Here is a 26445-nt window from a genome sequence, read left to right on the forward strand (position 1 = left end):
AGTGAGACCAGAGAAGTTTTCCTAGATTATTTCCTCAAATAAGTTTTCCAAAGTTTTAGATTTCTCTTCTTCCTCAGGGACACCAATTATTCTTATGTTTGGTTATTTAAAATAATCCGAAATTTCATGGAGTCTTTGTTCATTTTTTTTTTTTTTTTTTTTTTTGAGGCGGAGTCTCACTCTGTCGCCCAGACTGGAGTGCAGTGGCCGGATCTCAGCTCACTGCAAGCTCCGCCTCCCGGGTTTACACCATTCTCCTGCCTCAGCCTCCCGAGTAGCTGGGACTACAGGCGCCCGCCACCTCGCCCAGCTAGTTTTTGTATTTTTAGTAGAGATGGGGTTTCACTGTGTTAGCCAGGATGGTCTTGATCTCCTGACCTCGTGATCCGCCCGTCTCGGCCTCCCAAAGTGCTGGGATTACAGGCTTGAGCCACCGCGCCCGGCCGTCTTTGTTCATTTTTTAAAATTATTTTGTATTTGTCTTTGTTGGATGGGTTAATTTGAAAGCCTTGTCTTTGGGCTCTGAAGTTCTTTCTTCTACTTTTTCAATACTATTGCTGAAACTTTCCAGTGTATTTTGCATTTCTCTAAGTGTGTCTTTCATTTCTAGAAGTTGTGATCATCTTTTCTTTATGATATCTATTTCTCTGGAGACTTTTTCATCCATATCCTGCATTTTTAAAAATTGCTTTAAAATAGTTTTCACCTTTCTCTGGTGCCTCCTTGAGTAGCTTAATAGTCAATCTTCCGAATTCTTTTTCTGGCAATTCAGATATTTCCTCTTGGTTTAGATCCATTGCTGGAGAGCTAGAATGATCCTTGTTTTGTCATATTACCAAAATGACTTTCCTGGTTACTTCTCATTTGGATAGACTGTTTCAATGGGAAGATATGGAACTCAAGGGCTGCTATTCACACTCTTTCGTCCCAGGGGTGCTCCCTTGATGTTGTGCTCTCTCCCTTCTTGTATGGATACGGCTTCTAAAATGCCAGACTGCACTGATTGTTATTGCCCTTCTGGTTCTAGCCACTCAGCGGAACTCTGGGGCTCCAGGGTGGTGCTAAGAACTGTCTGCGAAGAGTCCTGTGATATGATTCACATTCAGGTCTTCCAGCCATGGATAACAGCACCTGCTCTAGTGAAGGTGTCAGGGGAGTAAAGCGGACTCTGTGGGAGTCCTTCGTTGTAGTTTTGTTTTAGTGCACTGGTTTTAGTCCTTGGCTGTAGTTTTGTTTAGTGCGCCGGTTTTCTTGAATGCTGGTTATGTTAGCAGTGAAGTTGTCACATGGACAGACTCAGGCCTCTGGTTAGCCAGGGTGTTGCAGGTGGTGGAATGAGCTGTTGTTTTCTCCTTCTTTGGAGCAGAGTTGTTCTCTTACGAGTTGCTGTAATGGCTTGAGTTGGTTGGTCTCCAGCCAGAAGGTGGTGCTTTCAAGAGAACACCAGCTGCAGCAGTAGAAGGGGGATATAATCTTGCCTTGCCTTGGCTAGGATAGGTACTTGGGTTTCTCAGATAATGAACAGGGCCACAGAGCTCCCAAGAGATCATATCTTTTGTCTTTGGCTATCAGGTCAAGTAGAGAAAAACCATCAGGTGGAGGCAGGTTAGGTGGGTCTGAGATCATACTCTCCTTGGGCAGGACTTGCTGTGGCCACTCTGGGGGTGGGGGGCTGGTTCGCAGGCGAATGGAGTTATGTTCCCAGGGAAATTTTGGCCATTTCTGCTGTGTCAAATAGGTCTCCAGAGACATGGGGGAAAGCTGGCAGTGACAGACCTCACCCAACTCCCACACAGGCAGCAAGGTCAGTCTCACTCCCACTGTGCCTCCTCAGCTGCGCTGAGATTTCCGTACAGGCATCTGGTAAGCAGGGTTGAGATCTTGCCCCAGGCTACAAGTCTCCTGCTGAGAAAGCAAACAGGGCTCTCAGGCCTTGCTCCTCCCTGCCAGTCAGGACCAATGGCTGCAGCTTCTACGCTTGTATCTTTACTTACCATTTGTCTCCTCCTTTGGATTCTACTTAGGAAAGTTTGTGCTCAGTTAAAATTATTACAAAGTCAAGCTAGGAACTTCCTTCACCCTGTGGCCCTTCCCCATTTCCACTGGCTGCCTTCCCATCCCCAAGGACCCCTGTGAGATAAGTCCAGGAATGGCTTTCCTGGGGTTCAAGCTGGGGACCAGGAGTCCCTACAGGGCTCTTCCCACTGCCTCTTCTACTTTTATATTTTGCTCGGCTCCCTAAATCCATTTCAGCTCTAGGTAAGGTTAAATCTTTCTCTTGTGATCTGGATTTTCAGGTTCCTCAATGAGGGTGTGTGTTCAGAGGCCAACTTCTTGCCTTCTCACTCTTTGGGAACTCAAATTTTTGGCTATCTTGTGATGTTTGGAGCAGCAAGCTGCTTCTTTCAAAGTGTCTGTGAATTTTATCAGTTTTATCAGGAACACTGCAGGTATGTTCCTGCAGTGGTTCATGGAGCAAAAGTTCACAGTGTGAGTCTCTACATGCTGCTCTGTCCATCTAACTGGGAGCTGTACATTAGTCCTGTCTCCTATCCACCATTCTTTTTTCCTCTGATTTTCCTTTCCTTTGGATAAATACCCAGAAGTGGGATTGCTGGATCATATGGTATTTTTATTTTTAGTTTTCTGAAGAACCCCAGTAGAGTTTTCCATGGTGGCTATACTAATTCACATTCCCACCAACAGTGTGTAAGAGTTCCTCTTTCTCTGCATCCTCAACAGCATTTGTTATTTTTTTGTCATTCTGGTAATAGCCATTCTAACTGGGGTAAGTTCTCATTGTGGTTTTGGTTTGCATTCCCCTGATGATTAGTGATGCTGAACATTTAAAAAAATATATCGATTAGCCATTTGCATGTCTTTGTTCAAGAAATATCTATTCAGATTATTTGCTCATTAAAATAAATTGAATTACTTGGCTTTTTTTTTCACTGTTGAGTTGTTGATTTCCTTATATATTTGGTTATTAATTCATTGCTGGATGGATGCTTTGCAAACATTTCCTCTCATTCTGTTGGTTGTCTCTTCATTCTGTTGTTTCCCTTTGTTGTACAGAAGCTTTTTAGTTTGCTGTAATTCTAGTTCTCTATTTTGGCTTTTGTGGCTGTTGCTTTTGAGGTCTTATCCAAAAATTCTTTGTCCAGACTAATGTCCTGAAACAGTTCCCCGATGTTTTCTTCTAGTAGTTTCATAGTTTTGGGTCTTATATTTCAGTCTCTAATTCATTTTGAGTTGATTTGTGTATATGGTGAAATATAGGGGTCTAGTTTTATTCTTCTGCATATGGTAATCTACTTTTCCCAGCACCATTTATTGAAGAGAACTCTTCTTGCTCCAATTCAGAAATCAGTTGACTGTAAATGTGTGGATTTATATTTTGGTTCTGTATCCTGTCACATTGGTCTATGTGTCTATTTTTATGTCAGCACCATGCTGTTTTGGTTACTATAGCTTTGTAGTATATTTTGAAGTCAAGTAGCTGTTGTTTTTACACAATGTTAAATTTGTTTTTAACCTTTGTTCATTAGGGATGGAGCCTATAGAGGTGCCTCTTGAGGAAAATAGTGAACGGACTCAGATTCACCAAAGCAGGGTCTGTGCTGACAGGTGAGACTCTGAAGCAGGTGAAAATCTCAGCTTTATTGACAGGCTGATGAAGAGGGGGAAGAGAATAATGCCCTATGCAGTCTATCCTCTGCTACCCTTCAGTCTAGTTGCTGCCCATTTCTCCCTCGCATGCTTCTCTCTAACTACACTCTTGGCTCTTTGGTCTTCAAACCTCCCAAGCATGCTCCCTTCTCAGGTCTTTACACTTGCTGTTCCCTCTGCCTGGTGCTATTCCCCTAGTTATACCTCCACAGGGCTTGTTCTCTCACCTCTGTCAGTTTCAACTCCAACAGGTGTCTGCTCAAAAGCCCCTTTCTCAGAGGGCCACATGACTACCCACAGAAACCAGCCCTTCCCTCTCCATTTCCCCTGTTGTATTCATCTCCTTTGCCTTTGTTGTTTCCAAGTTAATATATATCTGTTTATTGATCTTTAGTCCCTCCCACTGGAATGCCCATGTTGTTCCCTTCAGAGCCTGGGACAGTGTCAAGAGGATGGTGTGGGGTGGGAAGACAAGGTGATGCAGAAGGAACAGTCTGGAGGGCATTGCAACACTCCAGAGGAGGCTTCATGGGGAGGGAAAATACCTGATTTGCATGTTGAGAAGACGGGCTGGTGCCTGTGGAGTGGTTGGAAGGTGGATGGGGTGCAAGCAGGAAGGCCACATAAGCACCTGTGTTAGCAACACAAGTGAGACAAGATGGAGGCTTGGACCAGGGTCAGAGAGAAAGTCAGGAAGATGCAGGTATATATTCTGGAAATAGAATAACCTGAACTAGCTGATGATTGGATAAGGAGGCTGGGGGTTAGGGGGTTATCAAGACATCTCTCAGGTTTCTAAAGCCTAGCTTTCAGGTGATAACTCACAGATTATATACCCATATTATAGGTTATTATCTAATCTGGGTTGCTGATGATAAATCATCTACTGAATTCTAGGAAATGTAAAGTGGGGTTGAATGTACTAGCATTGCTATTTTGTTTGTTGATTGTACATGTTTCTAAGTCTTTTTATTGAACAAATCAAATGTCTGCAATCCTTTTTATCTAATCTTATCTGTACCTGAATACATGTGGAATAGCAAATTTTCCAATCTTGGGAAATTTATCCTATCTTAAGCCCCAACCAATTCCCCTTTCACCTCCACCCACATACTAAAACAGTTAACTGTATAACACTTCACTAAATATTTATGTATAATAAAAAGCTTTCAAAGTGCTGATTGCCTACCAGTTAACACAATGCACTCATTAGTGGGTAGGTCTGTGCTCAGTAGATGGTGATACTGCATGGTATCAAACCATATTGCATGCACATCTTTGTGCACTGCCCTGAACATATGCTATCATGCAAGGCAGGAAATGGTATGTTAAATGCTAAAACTACATCCAAGTTGGACCCCAGTCATTAGTGCTGTGGATGATAGGCAGAGGATCACTCTGGGAGTGTGAAGGGCTATACCCCCAGGAAAGCACAAAGGTGATGATGTGATGATTGTGCTTGACACAGTGGAGCATCCTGGGCACTGGTCCCCACCTTGGAGGATAAAGAGTGAAGCACACTCTACATCTTCTCGCCAGTACTTGCACCAATGTCACCAACTTACACATCCATTTAGCACGTTTTCAGTCAGAACAATAAATTTTGGATAACAAAATTCTAGAGGATTCTTGAGTTTTCAAACACCAGATTGATAAATGCAGTACTTATATCTGTAACCCACAGGCACAGTGTTCATTTTACAAACCAAACACGTCAGTCCATGTGAGAGAAGATATTTCAATCAGGCCCATAGTGAAAAAATAGGACACATTTCTGGGTTCAAGGGCTTCTGAAAGCAACATATCACTCTGGAAGTTCTCAAATTCTAAGCTTTGTGGTTCTCTGTGTCAATAATTAATAGTAAAAGGTCTTTCCAGGAGAAATGTTTAAGCTTTTTATTTGGTCTGAAAGCTTCACACAAGCCCCAGAGAGCAGGTCTTCCTGCCTTGGAAATCTCCTTGCAGCATCTGACATTTCAGGCTTCCTTCTCTTTAGGACTCATGCAATGTTTTGTTTTATTTCATTTTGTAATCTAACTTTTTGCAATTTAGATTATCATTTAAATAAATATTATATAAGAGTTCACCCTTTCTCTCTCTCTTTTGCCAGAGTAAATACTTATGATTGTGGAGAAAAAATTTCAAGCTGGTTGTCAACATTTTTTGGCCGTCCTTGTCATTTGATCAAACAAATTTCAAACTTTCAAAGGAACGCAAAGAAGAAACATGGAAACGGTATTACATTTTGAATTGGTTCTTAGAGGACAGGAACCCTGGCTTACCCTTGCACACATCAAAACAGCACATGAACTGCACTTACGGGTGACTTGCTCATGTATCAAAAGCAGGGGTGGTCAGCCTTTAGCAGAAACCTGCTGCAGTAGCCCCAGGTCAGCAGGAGAAGTGGGCTCCAGGATCCTCTTAAGGAGGCTGAGGAGGGCATAAAGCCAGCTGCCCAGCCTCTACCCAAACATTTGGCCTCACTCCTGCATGTTCAAAAGCACAATTAATCCAATAGTATTAAATAAAACCCCTAATAGCTTGCTATGTCCTCAGATTGGATCTGGAAGCAAGGAAATCTGGCTTGCTAGCTTTTAGCTCTAACACCAAACAATGGTGTGACCTTGGTAAATCCTTGAACCCCATGGCACCTCAACTTCTATAGACCTCAGCTCCTCAGACTTTTATAAGTTTCGGCAATTTTTCCCACCATAAACCATTGTTAGAATGAAGTGAGGCAGTAGAGATGAAAGTACTTTTAACAGTCCCAGATGTGCGGAAAAGATCATTTTCCTGTGTCTGCTCAAATGTCACCTCCTTAGGGAAGGCTGGTTGGCAACCCTCTTCAGAACAGCACCCTGTACCTGAATTTGCAGCAACGTAGCAATCTTCCCTGTCTCATTTTTCTCAGTGGCACTTTTTTTTTTCACATCTTTCAGACTATTTATTTTGCTCACTTATTTTGTTCTGTTTTCCTTTTAGAAGATGTAAGCTCTATGAGGATAGGGATTATTGCTTGTTTTCTTCAGTGCTGTCCCCCCATGCTTAAAATAGCACCTGGCGTATAGTTGCTCAATAAATGGCTAGATGAATCAATGGATGATTACCAACTTGTTCATGTATTACCTGGCCTAGTGATCAGTTTCCAGAAGAACTAGTTTGTAATCCAAATAGCATTTAGAGTTTGGGTGTGGTAGCTCACACCTGCAATCCCAGCATTTTGGGAGGCCGAGGAGGGAGGATTTGTTAAGCCCAGGAGTTCAAGACCAGCCTGGGCAACATAGCAAGACCCTGTATCTGCAAAATAAGATACAAAAATTATGAAACCTCATCTCTTCAAAAAATACAAATACTAGCCAGGTATGGTGGTGCATGCCTATAGTCCCAGCTACTTGGGAGACTGAGGTGGGAGGATCATTTGAGGCTGGGAGGTGGAGGTTGCAGTGAGTTGAGATCACACCACTGTACTCCAACCTGGGTAACAAAGTGAGACTCTGTCTCAAAAAGAATTAAAAAATTACTAGGTATGGTGGCAGGCACCTGTAGTCCTAGCTGCTTGGGAGACTGAGATGGGAGGATCTTTTGAACCCAGGAGTTCGAGGCTGCAGTGAGTTATCATCACACCACTGCACTCCAGCCTGGCCGACAGTAATATTTTATGTTTTATGTTTCTAAAACATAAAATAAATAAACCAAACTAATAGCATTTGACCATATATGGACTGAAAACTGGGTCTAAGGCAGCCCTCCATAGTTTAACCTATAAATCCCTAAAAGTGTATGCTATAGAGAGGAGTCAAAAGATGTAATGTACTTAGACTTTTTAAAGTTCTGATGATTTTTCATGCCATAAGCTGTTAAGCATTTGAGTTGCTGTGTGATAGAAAAGGGGAATAGATTTATACTCATTTTATTGAAGTTGGTGGTGTTTGGGCTATGGATAAGCTTAGAGAAATGATTAAAGGGGAGAGAGAAATAGGCATTTCCAGGGGTAGAGGAGTGGGGTTTGTCAGGACCTGCACACCACCCTTGTAAATTATCTGGAGAAGAGAGCAGCAGTGAAATCTCTAAGTGCCAATCATTCATAGCACCCATGGCCTAGCTGGGGTTTGCTTGGTTTTCAGGAGGTTGGCTGAGATAATTAAGCCTTAGTCCTGGTCCTTTGGGGTCTCGGTTGGTGAGATCAATCACCAGCAGACAGCGATACTACAATGTAAGAGATGTAATAAAGGTTTACACAAAGGGCAGAATCCTCTACACCTGGAATGAGTCACAGAGGGCTTCAGGGAGGAGGTGCGTCTTAAAAGGAGAGTAGGAGTTTTTCAAGCAGACAGAGGCGGGATGGTTACTGGGGAGCAGCGTGGCAGGGCTTGGCATTCATGGGCTCAGAGAAGGGTTTAGAGGGTCAGACGTGAGCAGGGGAGTGATGGGGGACAGATGGGAAGAAGGGACGAGTGTGCTACTGAGGAGTCAGTAGTACTTTATCTGTGGCTGCGGGACTCACCGGAGGATTCTAAGCTGAGAAGCTTCGTAACACTGCTTATGTTAGAAAGTCAGCCCTGACTTGGCGAGGGGGCTGCGTTGAGTGGGAAACTCAGGCAGTAAAGGCACAGGTGAGAGGCAGCTGGGACTGTCCTGGTGGGAGATGGGGCCTTGGTGGAACAAAGGTGGTGGGTGCAGAGGAAAGAAGAAAGCCTGTCTTCCTGCTCCCTGCACGATGCAGAATCAGGGAGTGTCAGCTTGTGACTACTTACACTTAGAGGATGCCCCTTAGGGTGCCATGTTCTCTGGCAGTCTCAGTCACTGGTCTTGAAACAGTTTTTTTGAGTTGGTATACCTTAGAAGGATTTTTAAAAACTATATTCCTCACTCATACATTTTTACATTGTCATCTAAATTTTGAAAATAGTTTAAACAGCTACAAAGGATACGATTTCCAGCATATTGTAAACATTGTCATTTTAAATTTGAACTCGTACATTATTCTTTTCAACATAGCCAATAGAATCTCAATACTGTAGTATTTTTTAAACCATAGCAATTTGAATCTCATGAGTATTCATTACAAAATACATTATGTGTGTGTGTGTGTGTGTGTGTGTGTGTGTGTGTGTGTGTGTGTATAGAGAGAGAGAGAAAGAGAGAGAGAGAGAACAAACTGTCCTTTAATGGTCAGTTTTCTTTCTTTCCTTTTCATATATATATTATATATATATATATAAATGTACTATCTTTTAGTGGTCAGTCTTTTATTTCTTTCCCTTTCCTTCTTCAACTTGTATTTCCTTTCCATGTCCTCAACAGAATTTTATCTTAGTGTTATATATTCTGTACTTGGAAATCTTTTATTGACTACTACCCTATCATACTTCTGTGAAATTAAAATGTGTATATAAATTGACATGGATAAACATTTTTTTAAAGTTTACTGTGATTGTGAGAGTTTAAGTGCTAGAAAATTTCTTGTGGATTGAGTTCTTTTTTTTTAATTTTTTTTTTTTAATAGAGATGGGGTTTCTCCCATGTTGCCCAGGCTGGTCTCAAACTTTTGAGCTCAAGTAATCCTCTCACCTTGGCCTCCCAAAGTGCTGGGACTACAGGCATGAGCCTCTGCACCCAGCCCGTAATTTGTAGTAGTACATAGTTGATCAAAGCAACATAAGTATATTATAAATTTTGAAAAATAATTATTAAACATAAGAAAAAAATTAGCAAAAATAAGTCTCTTAATGAGGTGGCTGGGCACCCTGCCATTGGTTCCCACTCCCATGAATGACTGTCACTCATGGCCAGAATAGCTGGTGTTCAGCCTCGGGTCTCTTCTGAGAAGCTTAAATAAAGGGCTACGGAAAGGGGTTTCGTTAGTGCACTGTCACTCAAACATTTCTTCTGAAGTATGTGACCGAAGCACTGGGCTCTAAGATTGAAATGCCTTTCATCATCTGTCACTTGACAACTTAATTAGGTCCTGTGGTTTTGTGGACAGCAAATAATTGGAATCCATCTGGCCTACAGGAGGATCATTGGCCCAGGCTTTAGAGCCTTTTATTTTCTTAGCTCAGACTCCAGGGTTTTGAATGGGGCTTTTGTCTTCTACCCTGGAGGTTGTTGGTCGCTGAGGGAGTGTGCCTTAGGAGACGTTGGCCTTTCCTCTGTGAAAGAGGAAGGGTCTTTGTGGACAGGGCTGGGATTACACCTCCCTACTCTGGCAGAGCCATTTTAGCAAAGAGCATATATGCAAGTGGCAGATCTGGAGGGTAATTCTCTCAAAAGTATCCGTTTGCATCTACTCTGGGGTCCACACACCTGATACTGGAGACAGCTCAGTAGGTCCTGGCCCGGGCAAACCTTTTCATCTATAATGATAGCGATGCTGGGCCTGCCAAAGGGAGATGGCAGCCGGGTGATGGGGTGCCAGCTATTCTGAATACACTTAATATTTTCTTTCAATAGTTTCGTCCCCCTTTTAGTAGTTTTTTGTTTGTTTGTTTGTTTGTTTTTTTAGACAGGAGTTTCGCTGTTGTTGCTGAGACGGAGTTTCACTCTTGTTGCTCAGGCTGGAGTGCAATGGTGTGATCTCAACTCACCGCAACCTTTGTCTCCCGAGTTCAAGAGATCCTCCTACCTCAGCCTCCTGAGTAGCTAAGATTAAAGGCATGTGCCACTGCGTCCAGCTAATTTTGTATTTTTACTAGAAACGAGGTTTCTTCATGTTGGTCAGGCTGGTCTCAAATTCCCAACCTCAGGTGATCTGCCCGCCTCGGCCTCCCAAAGTGCTGGGATTACAGGCCTGAGCCACCGCACCTGGCCTTCCCTTTTAGTAGTTTTTAAATGTTTACTATCTATTTCTAAAGTCAATATCTGGCACTTGCCCAAGGGCAAACAGCTTTTCCCTGATTCGATTCAGAAGTTCTCCCTGGGCCTTTTGCCCTCACCAAGGCTCTCTGCCTTGCTCCGTCATATCCTGGGGAAGGACGCACCTGCCATCACCCTTCCTCCTCCAAGTCTTGCCTCCAAGTCTAATTTGCTGGAACAATTTCATCTCAGCATTTTTTGTTTTATTTTTTAAGTTTTCTAAATATTTTTGTGGCAGAGTCTTGCTGTGTCACCCAGGCTAGAGTGCAGTGTGCGGTGTGACCTTGGCTCACTGCAACCTCCGCCTCACGGGTTCAAGCGATTCTCCTGCCTCAGCCTCCCAAGTAGTAGGGATTACAGGTGTGCACCACCACGGCTGGCTAATTTTTGTATTTTTAGTAGAGACAGGGTTTCACCTTGTTGGGCAAGATGGTGTCGAACTCCTGGCTTCATGTAATCCTCCCACCTCAGCCTCCCAAAGAGCTGAGCCACTGTGCCCAGCCCTTATTGTTATTTTCTCCAGGTTATTTTAAACAGTATTCTGGGATCTCCCTTTCCCTCTGTATTGAGACATATGCACCATACTTAGGACATTTTTATTATTGCCAGGGCGTCACTTTTTTTCCTTTGTAGAAATAGTCTCTACCTTTTAAAAAAATACAAGTCTATGGAAACATGATTCACTGGCATTCTGAGAAAGCAACTCTTCTCTTAAATACTCCATCATTTTCAGATCAACTTCCTGGTACAATGGCCACCCTTTCTCTGGTGAACGAGGCACAGTATCTGCTGATCAACACATCAAGTATTTTGGAACTTCACCAGCAACTAAACACCAGGTAAGACCTCATACCTCGGAACTAGCAGACAAGCATAACCATTTGCCACTGGGAGCAGGGCCTGGCCCCCACCTGGGGAGGAGAGATCTGAGAGTTCAGCCCTGCTTCATTTACAGATGAGAAACTGAGGCCCTGAGAAGTAAGCAGGTCCCTTTCATCCAGCTTCCATTCATCTTTATAGAGAGTTATCTTTTATCTTACAAAGATCATTTTTGATATCCTCAAGACGGTTAACGGAGAACCCCTAGCTCTCACTTTTTAATCATTCAATTTCTTAATGTTTGTTTTAATTGAACTGCCACCATTTGGCCAACTTTTATTGTCCACCCTCCCATTGTCCCCTGTCCCCAAGGATCTCTGCCCTACTTCACACAGTCATTTTAAAGGCTAAAAAAGAGTGGTTATGAAACCTTTTTAAAGTTGTAACTGCAGGCACGCTTTATTTGAAAGATGTGCCACAGATGGAACTAGCACCCCTCCCTGCCCACTCCCACCTGATGCCTTCCCAAGGACCCTAACAGTGTTAAGAGGTCAGCTCCAGAAAGGGTCATGGTTCGGCCAACCCTCTCATTGTTCATTAGAGCAAACTGAAGTCCCAACGTAGCCAGGCAATGAGGAAAAATCACCCAGCTCTCATGCCACAGGATGACTGGGATGGTCTCCTCATTCCTGGTCCACAGGCCAGAGATGAGTGTTGTGTTAGTGGCTCACCCCTAACAGCACTGTGAACTGGGGGTCCTGTGACTGTCATGTGCCACGTGGTCAAGTACACACACATACATATTTGCAAAGACATACAAATACAGCTTAATAAAGCTGACTAAGGCCACCTCCTCCACCTTTGCAGGGGTGGGCTATTTGTAGTCATTCTTGTTTCTAGCCATTGTTGAAAACATACAACATCATTCTCATACTGTGGCCCAGCTTGCTGTCTTTGGGAGCAAAAGTATGATGCAGTCGCATGTTCTCTGGGTATTCACTGAGTTCTCCTGGCACTGAGGGACCCTTTTCCTCAGGCATCCAGAGTCCTGGAAAAAGTGGGTATGCAGTTTTTTGGGGTTCTTGATGTAGAAAGATAGGAGGTGGGGACAGGCTTGCTGCAACCCCAGTTCCTACCAGGAGGGCCCACATTCCCTACCATCTGGTTTCTAGCAGGGCGGGCCTGCTGGGCAGGTGGTTCAAGAGCAGAACGAGGGTCCCCTGCTAGGTATTTCTTTGTGCATTATTTGCAAATTTGAGAGACTCTATCATGCACATGTTAACCACGATAGCTTTTGGACATAAAACATGCCCTTTTACGAAGCCCAAACTGAGGGTTTATAACCCAGATTTGATCCAGAATCAAAGGATTTCAGGACTGGAAAAGTGCTAACCCTCTTGCTGCAGATGAGGAAACCGTAGTCCTCATAGGTTGTGGGAGTTGCCCTTAGTAAGTGGCAAAACCAGACTCAGGTATCCTGGTCTCTGGCTTTTCATACATTGTTTGCCATTCAAAGGGGATTGGGATATAACCTTGGGACTCCTCCTTCCCAATCCCATAGTCTTTCAATTCTGTCTCTGGGGCATACTCTAACCATGCCTGAGCATTTACCCCACACCAACTTAAGCAATTAAAAATTTATTGAAGCACAAAAAGATACAAAAATCATCAGTACACAGTTAAATAAAGTTTTACAGATGTATACACCCATGCACCATCATTTTCAGATCAATCTCCTGGTACAACAGCCACCCTTTTTTTTTTTTTTTTTTTTTTTTTGAGACGGAGTCTCGCTGTGTGGCCCAGGCTGGAGTGCAGTGGCTGGATCTCAGCTCACTGCAAGCTCCGCCTCCCGGGTTCCCGCCATTCTCCCGCCTCAGCCTCCCAGTAGCTGGGACTACAGGCGCCCGCCACCGCGCCCGGCTAGTTTTTTGTATTTTTAGTAGAGACGGGGTTTCACCGTGTTAGCCAGGAGGGTCTCGATCTCCTGACCTCGTGATCCGCCCGCCTCGGCCTCCCAAAGTGCTGGGATTACAGGCTTGAGCCACCGCGCCCGGCCAACAGCCACCCTTTTTCTGGTGACTGAGGCAAAGTATCTGCTGATAAACACATTAAGTATTTTGGGACTTTACCAGCAACTGCCACTACCTGGATCAAGCTAAGAATGTACTCCAGAAACTTCCCTTATACCCCATCCCAGTCAACCTCACTGACAGTCACCACTATTCTGACTTCTTTCACCATAGCTAGTTTCACCTGTTCTTCAACTTAATATGGTGGGATCATACAGAATGTGTTCTTTTGTCGGAGAAGTTTTAAGATATATTTTCAGTGCATTCTTCTGGGTGGGGGTGGGGGGTGCAGAGGGCCATTTTTTTTGGAACCTTATGGCAATAAATAAAAATTACAAAAATAAACAAGAGTTACAAAAATAGGCCAGGCATGGTGGCTCACACCTGTAATCCCAGCACTTTGAGAGGCTGAGGTGGGAGGATCACTTGAGCCCAGGAGTTCAAACCCAGTCTGGGCAATATAGTGAGACCCCATCTCCAAAAAAAAAAAAAAAAAAAGTTAGCTGGGCATAGTGGCACATGCTTGTAGTCCCACCTACTTGGGAGGCTGAAGCAGGAGAATTACTTGAGCCTGGGATCCTGGTCAAGGCTGCAATGAGCTGAGATTGTGCCACTGCACTCCAGTCTGGGTGACAGAGCAAGACCTTGTCTCGTTAAAAAAAAAAAAAAGGAATTAGAAAAATAGCAGATGTTAGTTAAAACCGCAACTAGAATGGAAATTAGGAAATACTGTCCTCTTTATTTATAATGTTTTAATACCTGAGAAAAGGGGTGAGATCTCAACACCTGTGAAAAGAAGGGAGGGGGGAAGGGAGTGAGATCTCAGTGCTTTTTAGGTCTTTGATCATTAAGCCTGTTGACAGGTCTTCAAATGCCTTATGTCGCCCCACCTTATAGAACTGGTATGTTCTCAGAAGTTCTTCTTCACTGGAGCTCTGTTCTTCTGATTTCCAAAGTCCTTCATCTCTTCAGCTAAGATCTGCTCACCCTTTGCCTGGCTCTTGTGGGCTTCTCACTAGAGATGGGACCATATCCCAGGGGAGGCCCTGATGCCTGTTTAGCAGATGTGTGTCTCTTGGCCTTGCACTCATGGTAAAAGTCTGTTCTGATTATTCAGGGCACAGGCCACAGCAGAGCTGATGAAGTTAGGTGTTGCATGGCAGGCATGATGAATTATTACAGTGGTGTGATTATCTGCCACCCTCCCCCTACTTACTCTTTTTGGTTGCCTTAAACAGTGATGAGAATGGAAAGCAGGAATTATTCTCAGTGAAGGATCTCAGCTTGCGTTTTCGTGCCAATATTATTATTAATGGAGAAAGGGCTTTCGAAGAAGAGAAATGGGATGAGATTTCAATTGGTTCTTTGCATTTCCAGGTAAGTTTGGGGAAGTTCTATTATCCTTCCTCCAGGGTTGTCAGTGAAGATTGGCCTCAATCCCAGACCTGAATAGCTGCAGGTGGGACTCCCTCCCTGTCCTTGTCTCTTAACTACAAAATCTTGGTGGGAGGTTATGTCAGCTCAGCCTTCTGAGACACCCCATGGAATAATCCATCCTTTATTCCCCAAGAGGATGGCAGCAGTCACTTTCACACAAGCCACAGAAGGTGTGACCCATCAGAGGGCTTCATGCTGCCTCCATGCTGTCGTTATGTCTAGGCTTCAACTCTGATTTTTTGTAATGCTCATGTCATGAGACTGTCATCCTCCTGAAACTTGTTGGACTGTGTGGCAGTCTGGAGCTTGTGGAGGGAGGCCCAGAAGCCTGGCGGTGCCTCTGTGCCCATGGCCACCCCGTCCTCCACACGCTTCACCTTTTTCTGCCTTTGCTGGTGGCTGGGAAGGAGATTGTCAGAGGCAAAGCCACCAGGATGTCCTCTCTCCCCGGTTTTGGACTCCCAAAACCTTTGTTATGGGCCTCAAAGATATGAGAAAGAGGAAAAAGGTCTTAGGCTAAAATCTGTGCTCCTCACATGATTGACAAGGCCCCATGAGATCCCATGCTGCCACTGTCTCTGAGCTCATTACCCCTTCCCTCTCTGCCTCTGTCACAGTGACCTTCTCTCTGCTCCCTAAATAGCCACCCTTCCTGCCTTAGCCCTTGCCATCCCTTCTGCTTGGCATGTTGTCCAAGTGTCTCAGGTCAGATGTCACCTTCTTGGAAAGGATGCCCCTGACCTGCTGCAGGGTCACATTCTGCTTATTCTTGCAGTGTGTAGGAGGGTGAGGCCAAGTCTGTTTTATTCCCTGCTGTATCTCTAGGTCCTTGAACGACACTGGCCCAGGGTCAGTGCTCAATCAGTAATTGTTGAGGGAAGAAATGGACAGGAGAGATAAGGTATATCTAATGCCAGAGAATGTGCTCTGTTCTTTAGTGGGGGCTGAAATTATTTTTGTAATACAGGCTGGGCATCCCTAATCCAAAAATCTGAAATCTGAAATGATCTAAAATATAAAACTTTTTGAGCACTGACATGACATTCAAAGGATATGACAATTGGAGCATTTTGGATTTCAGATTTTCGAATTAGGGATGCTCAACTGGTAAGTATACCAGAGATATATAATGCAAATATTCCAAAATTTAAAAAAAAATCTCAAAATGCTTCTGGTTCCAAGCATTTTGGATAAGGAGTACTCAACCTATAGTAGTGTAATTAGCCACTGGTATAAACTGACTATAATGAGCTACCTTGTATTCAGGCTGTGCACTCAGAAGGAACACTACTCTAACATCTAGGAAAGCAGTAAACAGTCATTTGAGTCTTTATTAAAGAATTTTAGAGGTCTGGGATACAGGATATAAATTTCATGGCACAAGAAAATGTCCCAATGTTTTTAACTCCCTAGACTTCCTCTTACCCTGGCAGTTGTTCCCCCTTGACGAGCAATCTGTGTTATCTCCTACATTCTCTCCCACAAGCCCATCTCTGGCACTAGCCCTCCTGCTGTTTCCCTCATCCCTCCATCCTTACTTACTCTTCCCTATTTTCTATCCCTGTGTCTCTGCCATGTTTTAAAAAATGCCTACTGTTTCACATCCTGCTGGGCATAAAATAGACACTAAATATACATTATCTGATAGGTGGAGAGTGAGAGGGAGGAAGAAAGGAAGAAAAGAAAAAGAAAGAGAAAAGGGAAGAGAACTAGAACTAGACTGAGATTACTCTCAGAAACTTATCTGGCAACAGTAGCACCTGTGCCTCTCCAGATATCTGGAGACATAAATACAAGGAAGACTCTTTAAGGAACCTTCCTGAGATGACTTAGCAGGCTTTGCTTTCTTTAGGTCACCTTTCTTAACAGACCGCAACTAGTAAAAATCAAAATATGCATGCCCTTTGACTCAATAATTTCACTTGTAGAAATCTATCCCATAGAAATGCTAATACAAGTATTAAAATAAGTATAAAAATACTTTTACCAACCATAGCAAGACTCCGTCTCTCCACACACACACACAGAAGAAAAATTAGCCAGGCGTGGTGTTGTGCGCCTGTGGTCTCAGCTCCTTGAGGTGGGAAGATTGCTTGAGCCCAGAAGCTCAAGCCTGTAGTGAGTCAAGATTGCCCCACTGTACTCTAGCCTGGGTCTCAGAGCAAGATCCTGTCAGTCAGTCAATCAGTCAATCAATGATACCTATATACATTAGTCCAGTGCAAGCATTGAAGAGCGTAAGGTATGGTTAATACTGCACCTTTCTTTTCTTTCTTTTTTTTTTTTTTTCTGAGACAGAGTCTTACTCTGTTGTCCAGGGTAGAGTACAGTGGTGCAATCTTGGCTCATTGCAACCTCTGCCACCTAGGTTCAAGCAATCCTCCTGCCTCAGCCTCCTGAGTAGCTGGGACTACAGGTGTGTGCCACCACACCTGGCTAAATTTTTTATTTTTGGTAGAGACAGGGTTTCACCATGTTGGCCAGACTAGTTTAAACCTCCTGCGCTCAAGAGACCCGCTGGCCTCAGCCTCCCAGTATTGGGATTATAGGCATGGGCCACCACGCCTGGCACTACTGTGCCTTTCAAGAAAGTAAATGCTTCGCTGGGCACAGTGGCTCACACCTGAAATCCCAGTGCTTTAGGAGGCCAAGGAAGGAGGATCGCTTGAGCTCACGAGTTTGAGACCAGCCTGAGCAAAATAGCAAGACCTCGTCTCTACTGAATAAAAAAAATTAGCCGGGCATGGTGGTACGTTCCTGTGGTCTCAGCTACTCAGGAGGCTGAGGTGGGAGGATTGCTTGAGCCTGGGAAATGAAGGCTGCAGTGAGCTATGATGAAGCCACTGCCCTCCAGCCTGGGTGACAGAGTAAGACCCTGTCTCCAAAAAAAAAAAAAAAAAAAAAAAAACCAAATGCTCAAAAGATGTTTGTTGATGATAATACTCAGTGCTGAAGCAATTACAGTGAAACTAGCACATCTCTTTTGGAAAACAAATTTTTTTTTTTTTTGGAAAACAATTTTTTACTGGGTGTTGTCAAGTCATAAATATTTTTTATTCCTGTTGGCCCTGTAATTTCATTTTGGGAGATTGATACTACAAAAAACAAAAACAAAAACAAAAAACAAACAAACAAACAAAAAAAAACAGGAAAGAGAGTTATGTGAATTAGGCCTTTATTGCAAAATTATTGATCACAGGAAAGCATTAGAAACTATTCACATGGCTTCAAAGGAGAAGAACTAGGTGTTTCAACCCATGGAATGCCAGGCCATCCATTGTGAAAACTGCAAAATGCAAGGATGAGGTGGCTCTCTATGTCCTGATGTGGAAGGATGTCCTTACATATTGCAGAGTAATTGAAAAAGAAACCCAAGTGGGTTCTGAGATCCCAGCGAGTCTATTTACACAGGTGCACATACATACACAGTTGTGTGCAGTCACATGCCACAGTCTGGGATGGTCTGGGATGGCTTGGGACAATCTGGGATGTCCTGGGATGGTCTGCAGCGACATGAGCAGCACCTGCTTCTATGGATGGAGAGAGGGGTACCACTGCTGCTGAGTGCTTTCTCTTTTAATTCTTCAAGCTTCTGTATTGTTTGACTTGTTTTTTAATGAATATATATGCTAGTAAACAAGTTTTTAAAATACTAGTTGCTAAGAATACCAGAAAAGAAGCTTTAAAATGATGATGTTTTAAGAAATTGTTTTCTTTGCATTGGTGTTTGAAAATAGTGTTTGTGGCTGGGTGCCGTGGCTCATGCCTATAATCCCAGCACTTTGGGAGACTGAGATGGGCAGACCACTTGAGGTCAGGAGTTTGACACCAGCCTGACCAACATGGTGAAACTCTGTCTTTACTAAAAATACAAAAATCAGGCGGGTGTGGTGGCTGGCGCCTGTAATCCCAGTTACTCAGGAGGCTGAGGTAGAAGAATCGCTAGAACACGGGAGGTGGAGGTTGTAGGGAACTGCCTGGGTGACAAGAGCGAAACTCTAGTCTGGGCGACAACAGTGAAACTCCATCTCAAAAATAAAAAAAAAGTAAAAGAAAATAGTGTCTGGAAAATGCCCTTTCTTCTGCTAGTTTGAGAACCTGTTCTAAGAGGGTCTTTCATTGAAGTGACAGGATTTTTACAGAAGGTGTTGCCTGTCGGGTGGCTGCTAGAGGCTGGGGCTGGTGTGAGCTTCAGGGCCCTGGCCTCCTTTCTGCAGGAGCTGGGCCTATGCATCAGCTGTTTTCTAGGCGAAGAGGTAAGAGGGTGCAGGAAACGAAGAGCCACACTGGCTCCTCGAGGCACAGCTTTGTGGTGTTACAAAAGCCTCGCTCCACTGCAGGGATCCTTGTGTATAACAGTGATAGTTTCCACTCTTGAGCATGACCAAGTGCCAGGCCTGGGCTTGAGTCCCTGTATCCCTGTTATAGTTCTCACCAAATACAGCCAAGGATCTAGTCAAGGAAATGAGATCTGGAGAGGTCACAGGTTTGCCAAGTCCTTGGTAGAGCTCCTTTCCAGCATGTTCTGGGTGCTTACGTGGCTTGGGAATCTTGACTTTGGTACCACAGGGAGCCTATATTTCCACTGGTTTAGTACCCAGTGCCCGAATGTGAGCATCAACCTGAAAAAAAAAATTAGAGCTTTGTACAGTGCCAGTATCAGAGCCAATGAGGTTTATCTGAGGCGTGATTATTGCTAATTGAAAACTTTTCCCAATTAAAAACAAAAACAAGATAAATTTTAAAAAACACACCAGAGAAAATAATCTCCTAAGGTGATGAATTTATTCAGGAGTAAACAGAAAGGATTATAAACTAGGATGCCTAGCTATGGCAAGCCACAGGTGCATCTGAAGAGGAGAGAGTAAGGGAAAGCTTTTATGGGCAAAAATAAGTTCATACAAGTTGCTTGAAAACATAATTTATTGGTTCCTGAGGCTCAAAGTCAGAATTGGCATCAGTTCATTGGTGGAGACATTGTTACTAGGCAAATGTTCCTTCAAGAACATCTTATCTGAACTGCAGTCCTAAAGAATGTCTAGTGATAAACCCAGTCTAGAACTATGTGCATACATGCAAGACATGGATCCTGAAAAGCATGAGATGCATAAAGGACATGGAGGAATTTCTTGTGGGATTATTTTAGAAAGTCCTTGACAGTCGTTATCTCAGAAATGCAAGCATGAACTCCCTGCCTTCGTACCGTCCTGGCTCCAATTTCTTTGGGTCTGATAAGTGATTTCATCCTGGTATCTGCAACTTTCACACCAGTAACAGGAACAGGCCAAGACACATCCAGATTAGGTGAGTGTTTCTAATTTCATGCATAATTTGTCTTTGCCCATGAGTGAGCTGAGAAGAAAATGGTTATAAGAAAATCAAGTACCTTTGCACTTTTTACATGTGCAATAAAAGAAGTGTCTCAGTATTGCTGAGCTGCATACTTTCTTATGTTTATATTATGGGGGATTTTAAGCTCCACCAGACGGTATGACCTGTGTTAAGAAACTGTAACAATGCGCTTTAAGTATTGTGTATGTGTGGCATGTAGGTCTGGGTACATATGGATATATACATGTGTGTATATATATATGCATATAGATATGTATATTAAAATAATTTTTTCCTACTTATTATAGTTATAAAAACATATCCCCATTTTATTTAAAGGTTTTTATAGATTCCTTTCAATACCTGCATGATATAATTTTAATACCTGCGCCATATACATCATATATGTGTAGCATGATTTACTTAACCATTTCTCTCCACTATATGATGTTAACAAGTTTATGATGTTGACAAGTTTTTCCTCTTATGAATAATGTGAGGATAAATCTTTGTACACAACTGTGGTTGGGCTTCTGATTCCTTTCTTAGGTTGGATTCCTAGACATGAAGTTGCTGGGTCAGAGAGCATTGACACATGAAAGTTCTCTCTGATGACCTTCTCACAGGGGTCAGCACTGGCTCTGCAACCTCCTCCTCCTCCTCCTCCTCCTCCTCCTCCTCCTCTTCCTTCTTCTTTCTTCTTCTTTCTTGCTCTGTTGCCCAGGCTGGAATGCAGTGGTGTGATCTTGGTTCACTGCCACCTCTGCCTCCCGGGTTCAAGTGATTCTCCTTCCTCAGCCTCCTGAGTAGCTGGGATTACAGGTATGCATCACCACTCTGGGTAATTTTTGTATTTTTAATAGGGACAGCATTATGCCGTGTTGGCCAGGCTTGTCCTGAACTCCTGGCCTCAAGTGATCGGTCTGCTTCCGCCTCTCGAAGTGTTGGGATTACAGGTGTGAGCCACTGTGCCCGGCTTCCTGCGACTCTTCTCTTTTTCCCATTTGTCTTCTCAGTCACTGAGTGCTTTTCTTCCTCAAATCCATTGTTCAACATTTCCTGAGAACGCTCAAGATTCTCAGTCCCTCTTTTCTTTCTCTGCAAAGCCCTTAAGCAGTGGTCTTTTAGCTGACAAACAAATGCAGATGCTTCCCCGGCAGAGATGGTGAACAGGTGCTGCTTTCTGGCTCTCCGTAATTAGGGGACTGGGCATTTCTGTGTGCTTCCTCCCTCTGAGGTGCAAGGCTCTGGTCACTTTTTTGGCAATGCTGTGTTTTCCTTCTTACCTGCCAGGTTTTGGGGCCTTGTCACAGATGCCAGATGATTTGCATCGACCAGCAAACTGGGCAAAGAAACCAGCACGTTTTCCAAAAACTTTCTGAGAGTCGTGAAACAAAGGTAAGCGTGACTGCAAAATATGACACCTGGTTTCCAATCCTGGTGTTATGAATACCAGAACTATGTTCATAATAGTGCAGAGTTATTTTTTTAAATGGGGGATTTGCTGCCCACCCAAAGCTGTTGGACTGCCATTAACCTATCCTTGTTTGTAGTTTCATTTTATTTTTCCTTTCCATCCAAGTTCTCACTTATTTTTTATTTTACTACATGTATTTTTTTATTCTTTCCAATCTTGTTGAAGAGATATGGAGTACAAAAAAACAAAACAAAACAAAACAAAACAAAAAGAAAACACCAAGTAAAGTAATTCTATTGTCTTGATCATTAGTTTCTTTACCACAGAGAGCTCATGAAGAGTAAAGTGCCTTACTGTGAATAGAGTAGCTGCATAGAACGAGTCAGTACATTTCATTAAACTGGAAATGCATTCATTAAGCCTGGAAATTCATTTTCTTGAGGGTTAAAACAACAAAGTGTTATACATTCCAGATTATAAAAACTGAACTTCCAATGTGTTGATTCTTTAGAAAGATTTATTTTCAGGCTTATACTTTCTGTTAGGACTTTTTGTTTACAAAGAATTCCAGGAAGCCAAGTAAAGCAGTCAGGCTACATAGAGCGATTCTTGAAAATTAACAGAAATAATGCAAACACTGTATCTACTTCCAATAATAAGCTGGCAAGTTAATTCATGGTAAAATGTGTTACATCGTTTCCTGTGTTTCTTCAAAGCCAGGGTTTTGTTTCACAGTATAGAGATTTGATTTATGTAAGTTTTCTTACCAATATGGGATAGAAATGGCCTGCAGAGTAGTGCATTTGACTGTTACAGCAGCATGTCTGTCAATGCAGGCTGTGTCTTCTGGGTTGTGGGAACCTTGAGCCTGCACCGTGCAGGTTGCCAGGAGAAGAAAGAAGGAGGCACAAATATAATACTAAGGTCCATGAAAATAGTGTTTCTTACCATCACTGCAGTTTTCATGTGCGTGAACCTTTTATTTTTAAATTTTGGAATAATTTTAGATTTACGGAACAGTTGCAGTGAGAGTGCAGAGGCTGCACCCTTCACCCACATTTGCACAAGTCATAAGGGATTGGCCCAATCCCCTAGCCCGGGGCCTGGAACATGAGGGTGTCCAACAGATGTTATCACAGGAACTAACAGATCGGAGAGCACGTCAGGTCCTCCAAAGGGTCCTGAGTGGCTCACTTGCATTGATGGTTAACATTGAGCAGACTTACCTACTCTTCATTTTGGGCTGTCCATCCTTGTTCAGGAGAATTTGGCAAAATTGACTCATATCATTCTTTCTCAAGGAAAATGCAGAGTTTTGCCACTGTCTTCCCAAAAGCCTTTTATATCAGGCAGCAAACAGGAAATGGGCCTGGTGGTGGTCACGAGCTGAGAGAAGGAAGAAGGTCCTTCTGCAGGAAATTCTGGGCATGTGGGACAGAGATGTGGCCAGCAAGAAAGAGGTGTGGGGCGATCATAGGGAAAGGACACCTTAGGATGAGAATCTTTGGGGTCTAAAGTTAGGATTATTTTAATGTCCCACTGCATTCTACTATGTAACAGATAAGACTTATCAAGTCTCAGTATATGTCTTTAAAGATCTGACTTGATTTTAATGAAACATTAATATTGACAGTTAATTTTTTTTTTATCACAAAACTAACTTTATTATATTTTTCCCAGTTCGATTTTTTTTGTTAAACATCTTCACTGTCCCGGTGACTTCTGGTTCTTATTTTCTTGACGCACACAATGTCCTCAGCCTTCTTTGGATTTTCTGCACACCTCTTGACACTCCGCGTTACTCTCTGCGCAGATTCGCTCTCCAAAGTGCTAAAATAATCTAGCCTCTTTTGTTGTTGCTGCTGTTTTGTTCACAGGTGAACTTTGGCATGTACCTGATGCATACATCATTGGATTTATCCTCTCCATGTTTCCTGTCTGTAGGATCTCAGGTGCTCCCTGTGTTGAAAGAGAATGTGGAAGGTCATGATTTACCTGCATCTGAGAAACACTAGGATGTAACCTCCTAAAAAAAGAAAATTAGCATACATTAAAATTTCTATTTTACAGTGGTCTCTATTATTGTTAAGATCTGCAACTTGGTTCAGTAGAACTTGATGTTTTGAATAAGGAGAGCTCTTTCTTTAGAGGGAGGGAATGCTCTCACCTGCTTCCTTCTGCCTTTGACTTCTCACCCTGCACATTTGCACTGGCTCTGCTCAGGAAAGCAGTTCTGAGGCCTTGGGAATGAATGCTGCACCCACATCCGGTGAGGCTCCCATAGGTATTTAAAGTATAATCAGATGAAATTTTTAATGAAGTTCACTGGGAAGATTGAACTTACTCCAGGTCCCTATTTTTCCATTTTCTCACATTGTTACTTTGTCTTTAGAGAGCATCTTTGGATCTCTCCAACCCCTTTGTAGTGAGGAAGGGATTCTATGCCCAGTGATCCTGGGTATGAGAAGGTGCTTCTCTCCTCCTCCTCCCACACATGATGGTGTGGTTTATACTCAGGGGTCCAGAGGGTGATTTGTGACCACATTCCTTGCGGGGAGTTTCTACTAGGATATTTATAGTCTGAGCAAAGGCGCAGACCAGCCATTCCTTTCCTCTTGCTTTCCATCCCTGGCCTCCATCCTTGTCCCCCACTGAGTTGATGCACTCGTGAGCCTGTGCATCAGCTCACAGGATGGCTCGTGAGCCTGAAGTTACACTCAGTGATGGCTGTGCTTATGCAGGTGGTCATCCTCCCCTCTACAAGCCCACAGGGTAGTGTTGGTCCATCCACCTGAGAGCTTCCAAATCCCATCAAGGGAGGAACTTTGGCATTCAGGAATCCTGTCTGTATCATCTTTGACCACTGCTCCTGCAGCCTCCAGATGAAAATGTCCAGTGAGGAAAGCTCATCTCTAATGAAGTTACCCATCCCACTGAGTTTCTAAGAAGTTTCTCCCTGTGCTGAGCTTGTGTGTGCCTTATCTGCTTCCCCATGACTTCCAGCCTGGGGTCTTACCCTGTCCTCTGGAGCAATGCAGAGTGAGTACATCCACTTCACATCCATTCTGCTGGCATCCTTCTGGAGCCTGCTGTCCATGTGTGAACCCAGTCCCTTCATCATCTTCCACCTGGATAGCTGTATTTTTCCAGTCACTTCTCCCCCAAATGCCTGCCCACCATGACCCACTGCATCTTCTGAAAGCCTGTGCCACCCCATCTCTCCTGCTGCTCAGTTGGAGAGCAGGCTCAGGCTTCCTTAACTTACCTGTTCAGAGCCTGTGGGATTCAGGGTCAGTTTGTTTCATTATCACATTTGTAGAACTTTGTGTTGTTCCCAGCACGAGGTGGGATTTGAAAGATGAGGTGTGCTCTGTTTGCAAGGATTGTTGAGATGGAGCCTAATGATTGCACACACATGTGCTGTGAAGAGTTAAGGGTAAAAAGCACAACTCTGACTCAGTGGTTGCTGAGATCAGTGAAAGAAGAGGCAAATGAAGTTAGGTGGGGCTGGGGTGGGGTTTATTGTTTTGAACTGTTTATTACAAACACAACCTCTTCCAAGACTCAGCACTGCCACATCATGCAAGTGGGCTTGTCCTCATCAGCTAACTGATAGGAGAACAATGCCCTAAAGTAACGGATTTATCCACCTGCTCAGGCCAGTTTCATGCAGGGGAATCTTCCCAGATGGCACATTGCCCCTTCCAAAACCTTCTGCTGACAAATGCATCACATTAATTATGATGGAAAACAAGTAAGAAGACATGTTCTACAAAAATTAGGTCACTTGTCCAGGTGCGGTGGGCCACATGCCTGTAATCCCAGAACTTTGGGAGGCTGAGGTGGGTGGATCACAAGGTCAGGAGACTGAGACCATCCTGGCTAACACGGTGAAACCCCATCTCTACTAAAATACAAAAAAATTAGCTGGGCGTGGTGGCATGCACCTGTAGTCCTAGCTACTTGCGAGGCTGAGGCAGGGGAATCGCTTGAACCCGGGAGGCAGAGGTTGCAGTGAACAGAGATTGTGTCACTGCATACCTGCCTGACAACAGAGCAAGACTCTGTCTCAAAAAAAAAAAGGTCACTTTTGTCACCAAGAATATTTTTTTCTTATCCACATCTATGTCACCTTTTGCAGTAGATACTTTCATGACTGATTTCAGGCTTTTTGTTTTTTTGAGACAGGGTCTTGCTCTGTTGCTCTGTCACCCAGGTTGGAGTGCAGTGGCGTGATCACAGATCACTGCAGCCTTGACCTCTTGGGCTCAAGTGATCTTCCTGCCTCAGCCTCCCAAGTACCTGGGACTACAGGCACACACCACTACATTCAGCTAATTTTTTTTTTTTTTGGTAGAGATGGCGTCTCACTTTGTTGCCCAGGCTAGTTTTGAATTCCTGGGCTCAAGCCATCCTCCCGCCTCAGCCTCCCAAAGTTCTGGGATTACAAATGTGAGCCACTGTGCCCAGCTTTTGATTTCAGACATTATAATGCAGATCTTCTCCTTTACAACACTATTATTTGGTTATCTACTTATAATTACTGATTTCACATTGGTCTGTTTTCACTAGATTGTAAGCTCCATGGGGACAAGCCCTGTGCCAGCATGTCTCTAGTGTTGGCAGACAATACTCGAAATCTGTTGACAGACTGATTTTATTGAAAGCTGGCCCTTTTTAAACATTGATTGATTGAATATTAAATGTATGTATTTTATTAATTTAAAATTTATTTTAAATGCATTTTGTCTTTAGTGTCTAATTTCAAAATTTCTTATATGAAGTTTCAGCTAAAAATGTACTTTGTGTATTCTGTAGAGAAGCTTCGTATTCAGAGTTTATGGA

General features: G+C 43.4%; 1 protein-coding gene and 1 pseudogene across 1 annotated transcript in view; both read left to right on the forward strand.

The window, feature by feature from the left end:
* Window positions 1-23672, forward strand: part of MOCOS (molybdenum cofactor sulfurase) — a 59670-nt gene extending 35998 nt beyond the window's left edge. Inside the window, exons 10-15 of the mRNA XM_010362694.1 lie at window positions 3549-3627; window positions 5780-5904; window positions 11258-11363; window positions 14654-14792; window positions 21477-21581; window positions 23478-23672. Coding sequence (XP_010360996.1) covers window positions 3549-3627; window positions 5780-5904; window positions 11258-11363; window positions 14654-14792; window positions 21477-21581; window positions 23478-23615 — 692 coding nt within the window. The 3' untranslated portion in view covers window positions 23616-23672. The remainder of the gene's footprint in view (window positions 1-3548; window positions 3628-5779; window positions 5905-11257; window positions 11364-14653; window positions 14793-21476; window positions 21582-23477) is intronic.
* On the forward strand, window positions 19492-19612 carry LOC115895600 (annotated as a pseudogene).
* Window positions 23673-26445: the final 2773 nt, after the last annotated feature.

Source organism: Rhinopithecus roxellana, chromosome 21 (assembly GCF_007565055.1).
Source record: "Rhinopithecus roxellana isolate Shanxi Qingling chromosome 21, ASM756505v1, whole genome shotgun sequence".
In the NCBI taxonomy this organism is placed as follows: Eukaryota; Metazoa; Chordata; class Mammalia; order Primates; family Cercopithecidae; genus Rhinopithecus; species Rhinopithecus roxellana.